The 17,878-nt window shown below is 40.0% G+C and overlaps 1 protein-coding gene across 2 annotated transcripts; it reads right to left on the minus strand.

The window, feature by feature from the left end:
• Positions 1 to 4,564: 4,564 nt before the first annotated feature.
• On the minus strand, positions 4,565 to 17,458 carry LOC117471244 (hexokinase HKDC1-like). Of its 2 annotated transcripts, none has more exons than XM_034116107.1 (21): positions 16,896 to 17,458; positions 15,539 to 15,701; positions 15,250 to 15,407; positions 14,919 to 15,041; positions 14,746 to 14,841; positions 14,525 to 14,624; positions 14,163 to 14,346; positions 13,916 to 14,071; positions 13,594 to 13,827; positions 13,310 to 13,451; positions 12,676 to 12,832; positions 12,398 to 12,546; positions 12,061 to 12,180; positions 11,433 to 11,528; positions 10,841 to 10,940; positions 10,135 to 10,229; positions 9,860 to 10,026; positions 9,257 to 9,412; positions 8,685 to 8,772; positions 5,604 to 5,749; positions 4,565 to 5,297 (listed from the first exon to the last, which is right to left on the minus strand). In XM_034116107.1, exons 1-21 carry the CDS (start codon positions 16,956 to 16,958, stop codon positions 5,162 to 5,164), a joined length of 2,829 nt encoding a protein of 942 aa, XP_033971998.1. In that variant the 5' UTR covers positions 16,959 to 17,458; the 3' UTR covers positions 4,565 to 5,161. The 2 variants fall into 2 exon arrangements, with proteins under 2 accessions (XP_033971998.1, XP_033971997.1); XM_034116106.1 differs by having other exon boundaries at positions 12,398 to 12,561.
• Positions 17,459 to 17,878: the final 420 nt, after the last annotated feature.

The following is a 17,878-nucleotide window of genomic DNA, read 5'->3' on the forward strand; positions in this document are numbered from 1 at the left end:
TGGATATATTGTATTTATTTGCTCACACATAAGTCTGCATATAATCCGTCAGTAATTACAAAAATACCAAATGTGACAGGAAAGGTCAAAAGGCCACAGTTATTCAATGGACCTCACCTCAACTGAAGGACAACATCAACAAAGGAAATATACAACAAGAAATGAACAGCAACATGAGCAGAAAGAACTAAGTAGTCCGGAGACAAATATCCATGTAAACATGTTGTCAAGAAATAATTAAACATCATACATTAAATGTGAGGACATTTAGCTTGAGGAAGTTTCTAAAGTTGTTATCACAGTGCCTAATACAGTAGGTCCAGAATGTCAATGTCACTCAGGGAAATTGAAAAAAACCTGACCCGATTTAAGTCCAAATGAGTGTTAATAAATAACAGCCCAACCTGGCCCAACCTGGTCCTCAGGTTAGGGCAGAAAATCAAAACTATGCTGCACTCACTCACTCAGTTACTCACTCCACCATTGAGAGTGACACTCTCAACACTCTGTCACTTTCTCCACTGTCCTTAGACAAACATGACGTCATTATCACAACAACAGCTGTCTGTTGTCTGGCCTCTCTCGAGAACTGTAATCCTTTATACACTTAATTTGTCGGAGTGGATTTAATTTAGCCTTACCACGTTATAACTAAAAGGAAGCAGTGGGTTACAAAATAAGTCAGGACAGTTCAAACCCAACTAAAGTGTCTTTAAAGACAACAAATGACTTCTGAAGACATTAAGGACGATTTTTTTATGCATCCCAGATATTTCACTGTGCTTAAATACCGTTATGGTGTGATCCTTTTCATTGTACCCATCTGCCTCTTCTGCGTGTGATTTCTTCCATCCCGAGTGTGCCAGTTGACATCATCTGCCAACCTGCCTGGACTTGTTGTAGTCATGTGTCAGTAGTGAGAGTTGTGCTGGTTACACAAACCACAAATTGCCCTGGCTGCACTGAAAGTAGGTATATTGAAGCCGATGATAAAGAACAGGAACATGGTTTTTCTTACTTAAACAAAAACAAATTAACGTATGATAAAGTTTAAATTTAAGCACTTATCAGTAATTACAAAAACATAACTTCTATGGTAAATCACCCACTGCTGTTTTTCATTTCAAATATCTTCTTTTGTTCTAACAATTCAAAGTAATTATTAGTCCATGAAATCTGCTCTTTATCCAGTGACAGTCTGGTAATTTCTCTCAGTTAAAGGATGAATGATATAAGTCCTTGTGTTTTCATATAAACCATTTGCATATTGCTTTAAATACACATCAAGATAGGAACTTTAAATCAAGCAACATGCCACATCAAGCTCCCACATGCCCCATTGGCAAACCACTGACAATCATCTGGTTTGTTTACTCTAATGGGCTCACGTTGAACTCAGGGACATGTCATTGCGAGAAACAAAGTAGGAGTTCCATCTGCAGCTCTTTCTCGTTTGACTTTGTCTTAATTATAGGGCTATATAATAAGCCACCTGTTAGCATGTGTCACATTGTAAAGATCACAGAAGACTAGCCAATTTATAATTTAGATCGATACACAAGCTGTCGTTATTCATGCTGCTCCTGCAAAAGGCTGAGATATATTACATTAAGTTAACCTCGAGCAAAACACGGTACAGGAACCTAGCTGTTATTAGTATGGTATAGGACTTTACGTTATATGACACACAAGTACTTTCAGGCTCTATAGTTACACATTTGTGCTTTGCCTCCTTCTGCTCTTCCTAATCCATTCCTAGAATATTATAGCCATGTTCTACAGATCTACAGCGACTTCAGATTATTATAGTATATGGAAAGGGAAATTACCTTCATTGACAAAGTTTTCCCATAATCAAGAGAAGACGGCATTAAACAGTCTTCACCACTGCGATGTTTTGATGCAATGTGGTGTCGCATTTTTCCCCAGTCCACTCCACATAGAGATTAGAATTTTTGATTTGTTGTATCTTTTGAAGACAAATCAATAATCATCAAATACAGATTAAAGCCTCTGGTCCCTAAGAAAATAACAAATGTAAAACATATTGTTCCCAAAACTGTTCACAGCCTGTCCCTTTGTAGTTCCAGAAGGACAAACATCTCAACTCGTCCACTTTTGACCATTTCAGTGTTTGTGTGTGCAAGTGTGTGTGTCAATGCTCTTATTGTTGGTTTATAGGCAAGACAAAGCCTTACACAGAGCCTTACACACACACAAAGGAGATGAGTGTATAATAAGACTCACACACCTCACTCCTTCAGGAAGAGTCTGAAAGACCTGAGGGCGGCTTTTTGAGGATTTTCAAACTAGAATAAAAGCTTACATTTTAAAGGGAGGCACAGTTATTTGTTTTTGTACAACAAAGAGGTAGGATGAAAATAGATAGATAGTCAGTATCACTAGTTTCATGCCAGTTTCTGTATCACTCTCTTACAGTGGCGTGCTGCAGAGCTGCAGATCCAGCTGTGTTTGCTGCATTAAAACTGCAGCGTCAGTGTAGGCCTATGTGCAGTTTAAGGTCACTACTAGGGCAGTGAGGGATTACGGTGCAGTGTGTGTGTGTGTGTGTGTGTGTGTGTGTGTGTGTGTGTGTGTGTGTGTGTGTGTGTGTCACAGCCCTCAATTGGTAGCATTGTAACATGTTAATCCCTGACAGATTAGCAACAGTTTCACTCCTGCAAGAGTTTCTCAATATATGTTCTTCCTCCTTTTCTTTCATCCTTTCAAAAATGTTTAACTTTCATTCTTGATGTCTGTTTTGCTTTTCATTATTTTCTGCATTCAAGGAACTCTGTGGCTTTGTTCTTGTCTTCGTTTTCAACAAATCATCTAATCTGGTAATTATGGATTAGCATAATACTCTAATCATTACACTGCTCATTGGATTGATAAGTATTTTCAAATCAGTAGTTTGAGATTAAAATGGAAGTGAAACATGCACTTTTCGTATTTTTATTTAACATTCTGTGCACATGACTTGATAATAAAGGTCCTTGGACTGAAATGTCTTTAGTTCACTTATTACATAACATTTCCAAAACTTTGAGGTCATTGCATGGATTTATTGTTTCTGTCTGTACTGTTAAAACAGGATGTACCATGCAGACAGACCAAATAAAGACAGACAGACAGACAGACAGACAGAAGACAGACAGACAGACAGACAGACGGACAGACAGACAGAAGACAGACAGACAGACAGACAGACAGACAGAAGACAGACGGACAGACAGACAGACAGACAGACAGAAGACAGACAGACAGACAGACAGAAGACAGACAGACAGACAGACAGACAGACAGACGGGCAGACAGACATACAGACAGACAGACAGACAGAAGACAGACAGAAGACAGACAGACAGAAGACAGACAGACGGACAGACAGACAGACAGAAGACAGACAGAAGACAGACAGACAGACAGACAGAAGACAGACAGACAGACAGACAGACAGACAGACAGACAGACAGACAGACAGACAGACAGACAGACAGACAGACAGACAGACAGAAAGACAGACAGACAGACAGACAGACAGACAGACAGACAGACAGACAGAAGACAGACAGACAGACAGACAGACAGACAGACAGACGGGCAGACAGACAAACAGACAGACATACAGACAGACAGGCAGGTGATCACAAGGACAGAGAGTCAGTCCAAAGTCACTGAACAGAGCGCTGGTTGTTGTTATTGTTGAAAAATGTGGTCAGCGACATACCAATCCTCCTCCTGCCCTTCATCAATACTGAGATACCGCTGACTCACACACACACACAAACACACACACACACACACACACACACACACACACACACACACACACACACACACACACACACACACACACACACACCACACACACACACACACACACACACACACACACACACACACACACACACACACACACACACACACACACACACACACACACACACACACACACACACACACACACACACACACACACACACACACACACACACACACACACACACACACACACACACACACACACACACACACACACACACACACACACACACCTCATTGTCTTTTCTTTATGCAACAGGCACCACATTTTTATAAATTATATCATAATAATATAATTGACTTGAATACTGCGGTGTTTATCTGAAATAGAAACACTTCAAAATATGGCTGGACGGTAATTAAATATGATATAGTCTCAGTGGAGACTTATTGTGATGTTATCATAAATCAAGATATTTGGAAACATCATTTAAGTCCATCATTTAAACAACGTGTGTGTGTGTTTGTGTAAAAGTGAAGATACTGTTGAATGTTATTACAGCTGTACATCCTTTTTGTTTTGGTGTCACAGGAGGTGCTGACCTTTGCAGCGTGTGACTTTGATATGAGCGTATACTCAGCTCTGCTATCAAAGGCTAATCAGTGCAGTGCTAACGCTGGTATGTGACCGTTCAGCTGTGGTGTAACACTTATCCCACAGATGACTTGATAATGATATGAAAGGAGAGTACTTAGGTCTAAAGCCGTGATAATCCAAGTATGGGTCAAGAACCAAATATGTTTGCTGAGCCAGTCACGTTTATTTGAAACTAATACAAAGCCAACAATAAGGATGGCTTTCCTGACAGACAAATTAGAAACCTCTACTGTTTCTTTGTTGTCATTTAGCAAAAATCTATTAATTGGGCGTTTATTTTATATTATCGGAAGAGAGTATTAATTCCTTTATTGCAGCAGTACAATAACACAACAAACACAATACCATTAGTAGTGCAAGTGAGATACAAATAAAACAAATCATGGTGGCTTTAAAAAGGAAACTCACCTTAACAAGCGTTATAAACAAATACAAAACTTATCCAAACAACAAAAGTAAACAAAAAGCAAACAGTAAAAAAAAAAATTGACAACATAAATCAAGCAAAGACATTAAATAAATAAAACAATGAGCAGCACAAGTGGCTGTGTTTATTGTTGTGAGTCCCTTCAGGTGAGACTGCTTTCTGTCAGGTGAGGAGAAACCACGCGTGAGGAGAAACCACGCATGATGCTGACTGACCACTCAACAACAATTTCAGCTACAAAAACCGCAGTACTGAGGGAATTTGGAATTCCACATTTTGGGGAAAAGAATAAACACACTAAGAAATATTTTTTACTTCTCCAGTTTCTTCCTGGCCACCGCTGCAGTGAGGGCAGCCCCCGTCCCGCTGCCTCCCTCTGATGGCAGGAAGCTCACGGTACACTGAGGAGCCAACATTTTGACAGTCTGATGGAGGACTCCAGAGAAACTAAAAGACAGCAGCAGCAGAAGAAAGAAACTGTTAATTCTTTATCAATTTAAGTAATTTGGAGAAGCAATATAAAGAGAAATCAAAAACTAAATATAATAATAATAATACTAATAGATTCAATCAGTATAGCACCTTTCAAGGGACCCAAGGCCGCTTTACATGGTGAACAAACTAACTAACAATAAATAAATAAATAAATAGCAGTAGGAGTGGAAGCAGGGGGACTGTGATGGGTTAGGGGTCAAATATAAATAGTTTTGTGCCTGAAGCATACCACGACTACAACAAATGAAATTAACTCACTGTGGATGTAGTTTGTAGAGTGACCCGTCCACCCCCACAGTGATGTCCAGATGGTCCAGTCCTCGGTTCTCTCTGATCTTGTCGACCACGGCGGCCAGCCCTGCCCCACAAAGCTGAGCTGCTCGATGGGACACTGCCCCACAAACCTGTACAACAATGAAAAACATTATATCATTGCAACACTTACTGACTGTTGCTGCCACAGGTTGCTCAGCCAAACAATATCATATCACTTCTCAAGCAGCAGATCACCCCAAAGGGAGGTTGCAACAGAGAACATGATTTTCTGGAAAGTGTGTCAAAATCTCTTAACCTTTCTCTGACATTTGAGACAATTTCAAGACAAGAAATAGGCCAAAAGTTGTATGTGAATCAGCTCCAGGTCTTTCACACTGGCCTTTCATTTTTGAAAAATGTATTCTTTAAAGAGGAAAGTTAAATGGAACAAGGTTGTGGTCAATGTTAATGAATGACACCAGTGTTTTTTCCCGCAATTAATAAAGTATCTACTGTGATGGAGGCTTTAGTCTTGTGAGATGTAGTCTGACTGTGGGAGGCTACTAAAGTAGTAAAATCGATTATTATTTAAGGTCCTTTACACTAATATTTTAACGATTTCTGGCTGATTTCACTGTGCAAGCATGTATAGACTAATTGATTGACATCTCCCTGTGCCTCCTGCTAGATTTTTTTGCACCCATAGGGCGGGACAAATAACACCTTAAACATTAAACATAAAGACAGATAACAGGCTCATCACAGACAAACTGGATGTGGCCAAGTACTTGAACATTTTTTTCACAAACATAGCCACAACTCTTGTAAATAAATTACCCTCCCACTCAGGGCTTTTTGGAGTAAATCACATCATGACCTACTACAAAAACCTAGGGGTACGCAAAGATGATTTCAGTCTAGCAAGGGTAACAACAGCAGAGGTACTCATTAAACTGAGCGCCCTCAAACCTAACAAGGCCACTGGCCACGACAATATCCCCTCCAAATTCCTCAGAGACACAGCAACCGCCATCTCACCAGTCATAGCTCACATACTTAACCTCTCCATAAAACAAGGAAAAGTACCCAAAGACTTCAAAATAAGTAATGAGTAACCCCCCTGCACAAAAAGGGCAGCAAATTGGACCCAGGCAACTACCGCCCTGTTTCTATACTTACCTCCATCTCGAAAGTCATGGAAAAAATAGTATATGAACAGGTCGAAAAGTACCTTGCGGAAAAGAATCTAATCTATGAATTTCAATCTGGCTTTAGAACATCCCACTCCACTGACACATGCCTTCTTTATTTGAACGACCACATCAAACAAGAGGTGGACGAGGGTAAATACTGCGGCATGGTGATGCTGGACCTACAAAAGGCTTTCAACACTGTCAATCACCCCATTCTGATTGACAAGCTAAAAGCAATTGGTTTTGATAAACTATCGGTGAGCTGGATACAATCCTACCTGGAGGGGAGAGAACAGATGGTGGAGGTAAACGGTACTCTGTCCCCCCCCCTCCCAGTGAGCTGTGGTGTTCCACAAGGAAGCATATTAGGTCCGTTACTGTTCCTAATTTATGCAAATGACATGTCATCAGCATGTGACTGCAACTTGTTCCTGTTCGCGGACGACTCAGCCCTGCTGGTCTCTGACAGATTGCAGGTTGAAAAAACCATCAGCTCCGAGCTCGGCAGAATCTGCACCTGGCTCGCCGATAATAAATTATCATTACACCTGGGTAAAACAGAGTCCATTCTCTTCGGTTCGAAACATAATCTCAGCAAATCCGACGACTTCTCAGTTGCAGTGGGTGACATTATTGTCACAAGTAAGAAGGAAATTACATACCTAGGATCTATTCTTGAGGCAAACCTCTCCTGTGACAAAATGGCATCCAATGTAATAAAAAAAGTCAATCAAAGAACTAGATTCCTATACCGGATCTCCTCTCTGGTAAACAAAAACACCCTGAAAACTCTGGCAGGAGCACTCATTCAAGGGTACTATGACTATGCTTGCACGTCATGGTACCATAGCACCTCTAAGGCGCTAAAAATAAAACTTCAAACATCGCAAAATAAACTGGTCAGACTACTGCTTGACCTTTCATCTAGAACCCACCTCACCTCTGCCCACTTTGACAACCTAGGATGGCTTAGAGTAGACGACAGAGTACAGCTACTTGCAATGGGCCTGGTCTACAAGATCCACTACACCTCTATGGTACCCATGTACATGTCAAAATTCTTCCCAAAGGTCAAGGAATACCATGATCATAACACCAGAGGGAGCTCCACAAATCATGTAAAACCCAGATTTGGCACAAAAAAGGGGGAATACACGTTTCGCAATTATGCCACATCAAGGTGGAACGCTCTTCCCACAACTGTAAAGGAAAGTAAAACTATACTTACCTTCAAAACCTCTCTTAAAGAGCACCTTAGGGGGAGAGCATTGTAAAACTGGCCTCGGTAATGGTACAAATCTCAACCTGTCGTACAATGGACAGCTTCCCCCCCCCATATATATATATACTCGCATTTTAGACTCTGTTACTAACTGTATATCTGTAGACTTGGTATGTCTTAAATGTCCGGTTAGGATGTATTAGAACGAAATCTAAAATGAAAATTGTAAATAAGCCATCTGTATGAAAAAAACCACCTGTATGTAAATTGTAAATAAGCCATCTGTATGTCAAATATGTCTTATATGTCTTAAATGATATGATGAATTGGAAATGGGGGACCCTGATGTAAACAAGACGAAAGTGTTTCTCTGGTCTGCATCCCCTTAACAATTGTATGTTTTGAGATGTACTGTACTGTACCCAATATACAAGCTGTTAATAAACTTTTCAATCAATCAATCAAACCTTTGTTATTAATTGGTAAATGAAAATGTGTGACCTAATATTTTTCCATCCAAGCTCGAGCCCAGCTTCCCCATTGGCAGAGATTCATCAGCCAGAAATACTGAACACCTGTGTGCGTGTGTGGGAGGCTTTAATATCCAAACATCATGGAGAATTACTAAAGGAATAGCTATAAGGTTTCTGATTATTTTCTGTCTCTTACCTCTTTGACAATGATGCTGTCGTCACAGGTGCTGTCGAGCCCCAGCTGCTGGAGAACAGATCTGACCTGCAGTAGAGCCAGGCGGTCACTAGGGGGGGACAACACAGTTACACCATTACAGTATGATGCAGCTACACATTTACAATCACACACACTCATAATCTCCACTGGGGCATCTTCTAGAAATAAGAATAGTGATATAATTTGCAGATTTAAAATGAATTACTTCAGGTGAAAAAGAGAGACATTTATTTTGTGAAATTAGAAATTGTCTGAAAGAAATATGGATACATTTACAGTTGTAGTTTCGTAAACACACACACACACACACACACACACACACACACACACACACACACACACACACACACACACACACACACACACACACACACACACACACACACACACACACACACACACACACACACACACACACACACACACACACACACACACACACACACACACACACACACACACACACACCACACACACACACACACACACACACACACACACACACACACACACACACACACACACACACACACACACACAGCTTCTCCTACCTCTCTATTTGTGACAGGTATTTGGTGTGGAATATCCCCGGTGTTTTTAAAGCTTCTGTGACTTGTCCTCTGAACAGCAAACCTCCTCTGGTTAAATCCAATAACACCTGACGAACAACTTCACCTAAATACATCCCACTGATCAGCTTTTCAAACCTGCACACACACAAAGACAAAGATCATGTGTTGGATCCACAGAGACCGGATCGAGCTATCAAACTGTTGAAAAGGTCTGTATACTCAAAGACTCACTGGAGCGGGAGACACATACATTGGTGGTTGATCAAAGTACTACAGTATACTTTACATGTAAGCAGTACTTGTTATTCACTTGAATAATTTCTGCTACTTTATACCTCTTCTCCAAAATGTATTAGAATATTTCGATTATTAATACAAATTATAAATCAACTAATACATTATAATGTATTCGTATAGATTAAGTTACCAGCTGCAACATTAAAGACACATGAATGCAAAAATAATTTCACCATAATATTATAATAGGATTCTGAAATGGGCCATTCTGCATAAAAGAAAATGTCACTTTTGGTACTTTTAGTATGTATTAATGGTAATACTTTTGTAGTGATGTTTTCTCACCTTTGTTTTCCAGGGTTCAGTGAGTTTTGGTCGACCTCACTGTCATAATGTGTGATAATGTCATCCAGAGAGCCATCGTCACCCAGACCCCCCCACTCTGTGTTTATACACATCTTCGGTATCCCAGCATGCTCTTCCTTCTTCTCTCTTTCCGCTCCATCATCCTGCTGGGAGCAGAAACAAATCAGGGGGTAAGATGTTTGGTTTATCATCCAAACATGATTTCAATATCGCCACAGCTCACTTACTGTACAAAACTAAAAGACTTGTTCTACCTTTTCCTCTCCTTCTCTTTCCATGTGTCCTTTCTCTTGTTCAATCTTCTCAATGTTCTTCAGCTCCTCCATGTAGCACACATTAGTGCCAGTTCCTGTGAAACGAAACCGCATAGTCTGTCTAACATCCAGTAAAACACAGTGGTGGACAGTAACTGAATACATTTACTCAAGTTATTTACTAAGAGGTAAATACTAATATTGCATACTGTTCTACTTCACTACAATTATTGGTTAACTATAGTGACTTTAAACATTCAGATTAATAATAAATATATATAAGCAACAAATATCAGGTATTGTTATAGATTGAGATAAAAGGATTTGGACCTTGGTTAAATGTAACTAAATTGAAGTAATGAACCCATTGATGCATCAATAATCATAATTACATTTTATGACAAATATTATTCTGAAATGGGCAGAATGAGTACTTACTTTTTGTACTTTGAGTACATTTTAAATGGAATTTCTGCACTGCAGTATTACTATTTTGACTTTACAGTAGGTGAAAACATTAGTACTTTTCACAATGAATCAAGAATTCAGAATATGTACAGCTTGTCAAACTCAGTAGCTTGTGTTTGAAAACGAATGTGCAGTGTGCTAAGCAACATTTACAAACATGCTATTTTATTAACAGCTACTGACAATTAGCCAAAATGCTGTCACACAAAAACATGTAAACACCCTGAATGTCACATACCAGCAATCAGTCCAATTTCACACTGAGGGTCTTCATAGGCGCAGTTCATCATGGTCCCCACTGCGTCGTTGACCACTGACACTATGTCCAAGTCAAACTCCTATAAACATGTGTGTGTGTACACAAACACACACATTCAGTACATAAAAGGAAAGGCATTTATACATGACTCAACATCCAGTAAAACACAAACAAGTGTAATGAAGGTGGTCTTTGGTGGGGAAGGCAGTTTGTGCCACTACTCATGGGCTGGGCTCTCTTTTTTGTTCTGTTGTGTTATTTACTCTAAGGTATATAATAATATAGTGAGTGTGGACTTCATTTGTCATCATTATTTACATTAGTTTGTGGCAGATGTAACGTATCTTGCTTCTGCTCAGATATCAACACACACCTCATCTGATTCAGATCATCATTATGAAACACTGGCCCTGTTGAAGAGCTACAGTGTTCAAAACATTGGTTTTTTAAATGTATTATTTAGGCCCTACAATAAAGGCTTTTGACTATTTCCTTTCTGGTTACTTGTTCTTATATTTTGGATAAGATTCTCGCTTTCCTTCCTGTGTATATATTCATTTTTTTGACTCACGTTGCGTCTCTTGATGGCTTCCCTCAGCATGCCAACAACATCGTGTCCTTCACAGTCTGTGGCCTTGAAGCTTTTGGTCCAGCTCACCAGTGTGCCCTGAGGAACATAAATAGTGGAAAAAGGTTAAAAAGTTGATGTTTCTCCTTTGGATAAGACAAGGCACATTTCAACAATGAGATAATGTATCTGTTTACTTGTGTTTTATATTCTGTGTATTTTGGGGGGTTTTCTGTGGATGTCACAAATAAAACTAACATCACTGATTATATGTGCTACATAAACTGGGCCATTATATTTTTTAACTGTGCAATGCTCACATCACTTTGCCATAGTTGCTGTATTACACTGTACATTTCCAGCAATAATCAGTTATTCAGCATAAGGATCATTACTAATAATAACTAACTACTTTTACTACTGTATACATTGTCCTTTAAATACTTTTACATATTCATTGCTGCATGTTTTCACTTTACCTTCTCGATTATATATATAAGCATATTTCTTTATTTCATTCAAAGATGGAGCAACATTCACGAAATCCAAATACAATCTGCGGATTAATAAAGTATTTCAGATTCCTTACTGTGTTTGAGGTTTGGCCCAGGAAACTACACTCCACACTTACTGTGTCAATCCCTGCCTGCTCGCAGGGGAAGGAGAAGGTGAAGCCTGCAGGAAGACGAGCGCTCTTCATCCCCATGTAGTCCAGGAAGTCACCTACACACTGCGCTATATGATCAAACAACTGAAGACCAACAGAGAAGGAAGGCTTTTTAATGAGAACAAGATAACAATTATGTACTTTTAATGCAATGTTGTGTTAAGAAGCAGAAATAAAAGGTCAAATGACTTTCCTTGAAATAAGTGTATTTGCTGTATTGACAGTATTTCACAAACCAAGCCAAATGCTCATGTTATCTGCCTGGATTATTTAGCGCAAACACTGCAGCAAAATGTCCTACCTCTTCTCCACTTCCCTGCATTATCTCCACTGGTGTGGGGTAGATCTTGTGGTTGAGTCTTGAGTTCTGTAGCAGACCTTTCTTAAGGTCCACCAGCAACGCTCTGAAGTTTGTTCCTCCCAGACCCAAGGCAAGGTACTTTCCATGCTCTGCCAAAACACAAACTATTAGCTTACTGATTACCTGGTTTTATATCACTATATGTATTCATGGGCAATTATGTAACAACAACTTTACAACCACCTTAAAGTGTTGATTGTGTAATGTTAGTTTCTAACCTGTGCCATCAGGTGTTTGGTACACATAAGAAGGCAGCATTTTGACAGCAGAGGGGCCTTTACTCTTCAGCCCTGCCTCCAGCGCCCCCCTCATCCTCTTCTTCACCAACAGCAGCTGCTTTCCGCTCAGTCTGAGGGGCGACAGCGTCTCATCCACCTGGGATATTTACATTTTTTTCATGCCATATTATAATGTGATTTACTGATCTTTGTCCTCATGCTCAATATGTTTGATTCTCAATGATCATCAGTGTGTTCATACTGTCTAAAAACTTGTGTAGTTGTTGATGTCATGTCACAAAACTGACGTGTAAGAAGATAAGACGGTTATTTTGGAGACCAGTGCTCAAGTCAGTCAAATGTAAAAAATATGTGCAAGTTAAAACATGTTATAGTGAGGCATGTTCTTCGTCTTCTTGGTTTATTTATAATCGGTGAAAAAGTGCATTTCATGACATAAACTCAGTTCAGTGCCAGTTTGGCTGGCATGGTATTTTCTTATGTTATATTTTGCCATAAAAATGTCAATTGTTTTAAGTAGTTAGAAGCGTTTTATCGAGTTGGTAGCATTAATGATGATATAAATGTCTACACTTGAAAAGACACAATTTATATACACACATATTCTCCTAACCTGTCGCCTTTGTGATGCCAGTCTTTGTGCGACTGCTGTGACCAGAGCGGCTCCTTTGCTGCTGCCGCCGTCTGAGAGCACAAACCTGACATGGCACTCAGGAATCAGCCGCTGCACCACTTTATGGAGACGATTAGCATACCTGAAAGTAAAGGAGTCTAATGTTTAAGATCTATGGATAATCTGTAGCAGCTGCAAGTAAAAACAATTCCAGGTTATGTTTCTCCAATGAAATAAGGCAACATATGATGAGGATTTTGGTGAATAAATCCAATAACACTTACCGTGGATGCGTCTTATAGACAGTCCCATCCACGCCAACAGTGATTCTTAATGTCCTCAAATGCCGGTTTTGCCTAATTTGAGTCAGGATAGCTGCCAGTCCTGCAGCCACCAAGTTTGAGGACCTGAAGGACACTATGGTGCTGACACGTTGGACAGCAATGCAGTCGTCAGGCGTTGGACTCAAATCAAGATCCACAAGAATATTTCTGGTGTTCTTCAAACCGTTTTTGTATCTGAAATAGACAGAAATGTGTGTTGTCAACTGCTTTTACACAGAGGGATTGTAAAACATACACAAACACACAAATACAGATAACTTACTCCTCCATGGCTGCTACATGTGCAGTGGTTATCTTTCCTTTGGTCCTCAGAGCATCAGACACTTGTCCTTCAAACAGCAGTCCAAGTTTTGCCATCTTTAATACAACCAGCCTCACTAACTCCCCCAGATACATCCCACTGACCATCTTCTCCAGACTGCAGGTAGGAAAACAGGAACAGAATGATTATAAGGTTGATATTCTCCCATCACATTTCATATGATGAAAAAGTCAGCTTATGTCCTCACATTTGTTTCCCAGGGTTGTTGGAGGCTGCGTCCACTTCCCTGTCAAACTCTGTGATGTAATCATTCAGAGCGCCATCGTCTCCGAAGGCCCCCCACTCCGTGTTCACACACATCCTGCCCTCGTCCCCCTCCACCAGGTCAATGTGATGCAGTTCCTCCATATAGCATGCATTGGTGCCACTACCTAAACACACAAACACACAGGATACTCATATTCATTACTTTAACTAAACATGCAACTTTGTGGAGCAGTACTTGGAAATAGGAATACCTTTGCGCATGTCAAAACACAAATGAGCTCTGAAGCAGCACCCAAAGGAGTTGCAAGCCTCAATCTTTACTCTAAAAATGAATCAACTCACCAACGATGAGTCCTACTTCACAGTACCGGTCATCAAAGCCGCAGGTCATCATGGTCGCTACAGTGTCGTTAACCATGGCTAACACCTCTACATCCATACCCTGCAGAGGGAGTTTCAGAGTATAAATGAACGTTTATCAGCTGCAGTATCTTGTATGCTGAAGGATGTGCAGTCAGCACTAAGCAGACATGTGACTCAAAAAGTTCAAACAGCCATCTTACCCCAGTCCTGTTTACAGCCCCTCTGAGGGCCTGGACCACATCTTTACCCTGAACACCTCGAGCCCGGAAGTTTTTACTCCAGTTCAACAATAATCCCTACAGAGAAGAAAAAACATTACAAGAAAATAGTAATAAAGGAACAGGGACAGGTCATGAAAAACCGATGCAAGTACCTGATTTAAGGCGGATTGTTCACAGGGGAAAGAGAAGGTGAAGGCCAGAGGATGTTTCTTCTCCACACTGATCTTCTTCTCATGCAGGAAGTCCTTCAGAGACTCTGACACGTGGTCAAAAAGCTGCAGACAGAGTCAGACAGAAGAAGGTTTGCATGTGTAACATTTTAGACGACCCCTCTGTTGTTCCCCCCTTCTTAAACCCTTTTGTAATTCTGGTCCAACACTCCTCACATTCATGGAGCCCCTATTCAGCATTTTCTGTTCCCTCAATTTAAACCCCTCTTTTATTTCTCGACACTTCACCCTCCATGTTTCCTCTCCTCCGTACCTCTTTTCCACTCCCAGTGAGTAGCTCCTCAGGTATGGGGTAGGTCTTCTCCTCCATCTCCACTCCTCCTCTCCTGACCCCCGTGCCCTCTCTCACTTGAACTTGGAGCACCTTAAACTTGGAGCCTCCAAGATCCAACGCCAGAAACTGTCCTTTCTCTGCAGGAGTGGAGAAGAGAGGCAAACAGATATGATCACCACTGTACTGTATGTGTGTTGATATGTTTCTTCACAACAAATTGACCTACACTAAAGCCTAAAAAAGTGTGAAAACTCTTAATTTGAGCTACCTGATCCATCAGGAGTGGAGTGCACGTGTGTTGGCAGCATCTTCACCGCTGCTGCAGCGTTGCTTTCCGCTGAAAGGCCCTTCTTCATTTCAGCCTGGAAACGAGCGGAGATGTCGCTTAGCTGGTCGTCATGGAGATGCATGGCGTACATAAACCTGTCCACCTAAAAAACATAAGGACAGAAACAGAGTGGTTAGCAAACAAAAGCAAAAGGCAATGAGGCATACTAATGTGTTCATACTTTATTTTGTTGACAAGATAGAAAACAAACACTTTGGACATTCACTTAGTCTTCTTTCTTCAACCCTCAAACTTAAGGTTTATCTTCTTCATAATTGTGAGGATTTGGTCTGGATTGGAACAGTTATCCATCATCAGCAAATGGTGTCTTTTATCTTGAAGGTTTGCATGTGGCAAATGTCACAAGGTCTGTTGCAGCATGTGCTAAACTCAGGTTTTATTCTTGTATCAAAAGCTCAAAGGTCATTTTGTTGTTTACAGTAACTTATCCCAGGATCTGCTGCTTGAAAGAACATGTTAAAGGAGAAGCAGGAGACTATTTACCACTAGAGACTAGGAAATAAAGGGTGTTAAAATTAAATTGCTCAAGAAATTACAAAAAAAAGGGCATGAGTCAAGAAGTCCCACCCTGTATACTCATAGACATGTGTGTACAGTCAGCAGCTAGACTCACTGTGGTGTCATGTTTAAAACACAAGGTTACTCTGGTAATCACAAGTGTGAATGTGTGCAGTGTTTTTTTCAACACTTTGTCCCTGAGAGAGTTTGTTGTTCACATCTGCACTAAGAGGAGCAATGACACGTGACAATGTTAATCATTGCTCAGGAGAGACACATGGTGACACAGTAACTAATAATGATTATGGAACCTTGATCATCTTTAACAACAGCTCGCGTCTTATCTTTTGGATTTGGTAAAGATAGTTGTAGGAACGTCTGCAAACACTCAATAGGTAAAGTATATAATACAATATCAGGAGTAGTTAGATCCTTTTATAATAATTATACTGCCAGAAGGCCCCACTTTGAATAACGCAGCACTACATTAGAGCCATCAATGAGAAGTACATATTTAACATTTTAAAAGAAATGTATTTGTGGACTTGCTCCAAATTGCACATGCATGTCAGATATAGCGATATAGATTTGGATATGAATTTAGAGAATTGTGTATATTATAAATTGAGGGATTATGAATTTAAGAGAGGATTCTGTTTAAATACACATCAGCAATCTTTGTCAATTTCATACATTTTTCTTTGTAGATTACATTTGGAAAGTAGTCTTTTTAGTGCTGCAACTAGAAAAAAAAGTTTAGTTGTGAGCTAGCTCTTACCTTCTTGGTCGGGTCCTCCTGGAGTTTGGAGAAGAAGGACAAAACAAGGTGAACTGCAAACATCTTGACGTACAACACACACCACTTGGTTTGTTAATGAGTCTGTGTTCCTCTGTCAGTGGGCAAAACAACTGCACACACTTCAATAAAAACAGTAAAACAGTTCGGTTTGTGCACAAGTTAAACTACAGTCTGTTGTTTTTCTCTCCTGGCAGACTTGTTTTGATGTGACTGAGTCCACTGAGCAGAGCCTCCACTCTAACTTAATCATTAACAACAGGCCAAACCCCTTCAATCTCTCCGTCTGTCCGCCCAACCCTGTCTCCTTGTATCTTCAGTCCAACATTAGACCTCTACCTAAGTTCTAAGGAATCTTGCAACACCAAAAAATAAGCAATGACTTAACTCAGCAAAGGTCATGAAAATGAGGAAGTGTAATTTAAGCTTGGCCCCATAACTTTGACATAAATAATAATAATGTGAAAAATAACTTAATACCTCGATCTTACACCGAAAACAATAAAGTGTAGTTATATCAAGACTGCATTTTGTGTAACTGTGTGAAAGGGTGTACAAGACATTGTTTAGACATAACTACAATAAACATTTAGAACAAGCTAAACAAGCTTTAAAAAGACCACTTAAATTGGTAAAGAAGGGTAAAGCAGTATTTAAAGGGATTTGTGTACCTATGTTCTGTAGAGGAACATCCATGTTTTGTTATTCCAACTTATTTGGGATAAGGTCATGAATTCAGATGGTCCCCATTGTTGATAAACTTATCTTTTGTCTTTTGCAAATTGGTACATTTGATTGAATCTCTTTAGAGCCCTTGTTTCCTCATCATGACCTTTTGAAAATTCTCATGTGAAAGTCTTGATTGAATTATGCCAATTGCTTTTCTTTCATCATGCGTTAGCATTATTTACTCAAGGTTTGAGCTGCTCAATAAAACATACACATGAAATCAAGACCGTTAAAAC

This window comes from Trematomus bernacchii, unplaced genomic scaffold (genome assembly GCF_902827165.1).
Source record: "Trematomus bernacchii unplaced genomic scaffold, fTreBer1.1, whole genome shotgun sequence".
Taxonomy (NCBI): domain Eukaryota; kingdom Metazoa; phylum Chordata; class Actinopteri; order Perciformes; family Nototheniidae; genus Trematomus; species Trematomus bernacchii.

Excerpts from the sequence above, each read along its gene's own strand:
- LOC117471244 (XM_034116106.1), bottom strand. The coding sequence starts at position 16,958 with ATGTTTGCAGTTCACCTTGTTTTGTCCTTCTTCTCCAAACTCCAGGAG. Across the intron at positions 14,625-14,745 it reads GGGCTGTAAACAGGACTGGG|GGTATGGATGTAGAGGTGTT; the intron begins GTAAGATGGCTG and ends CTCCCTCTGCAG. Across the intron at positions 8,773-9,256 it reads TACCTGTCACAAATAGAGAG|TGACCGCCTGGCTCTACTGC; the intron begins GTAGGAGAAGCT and ends GTCCCCCCCTAG.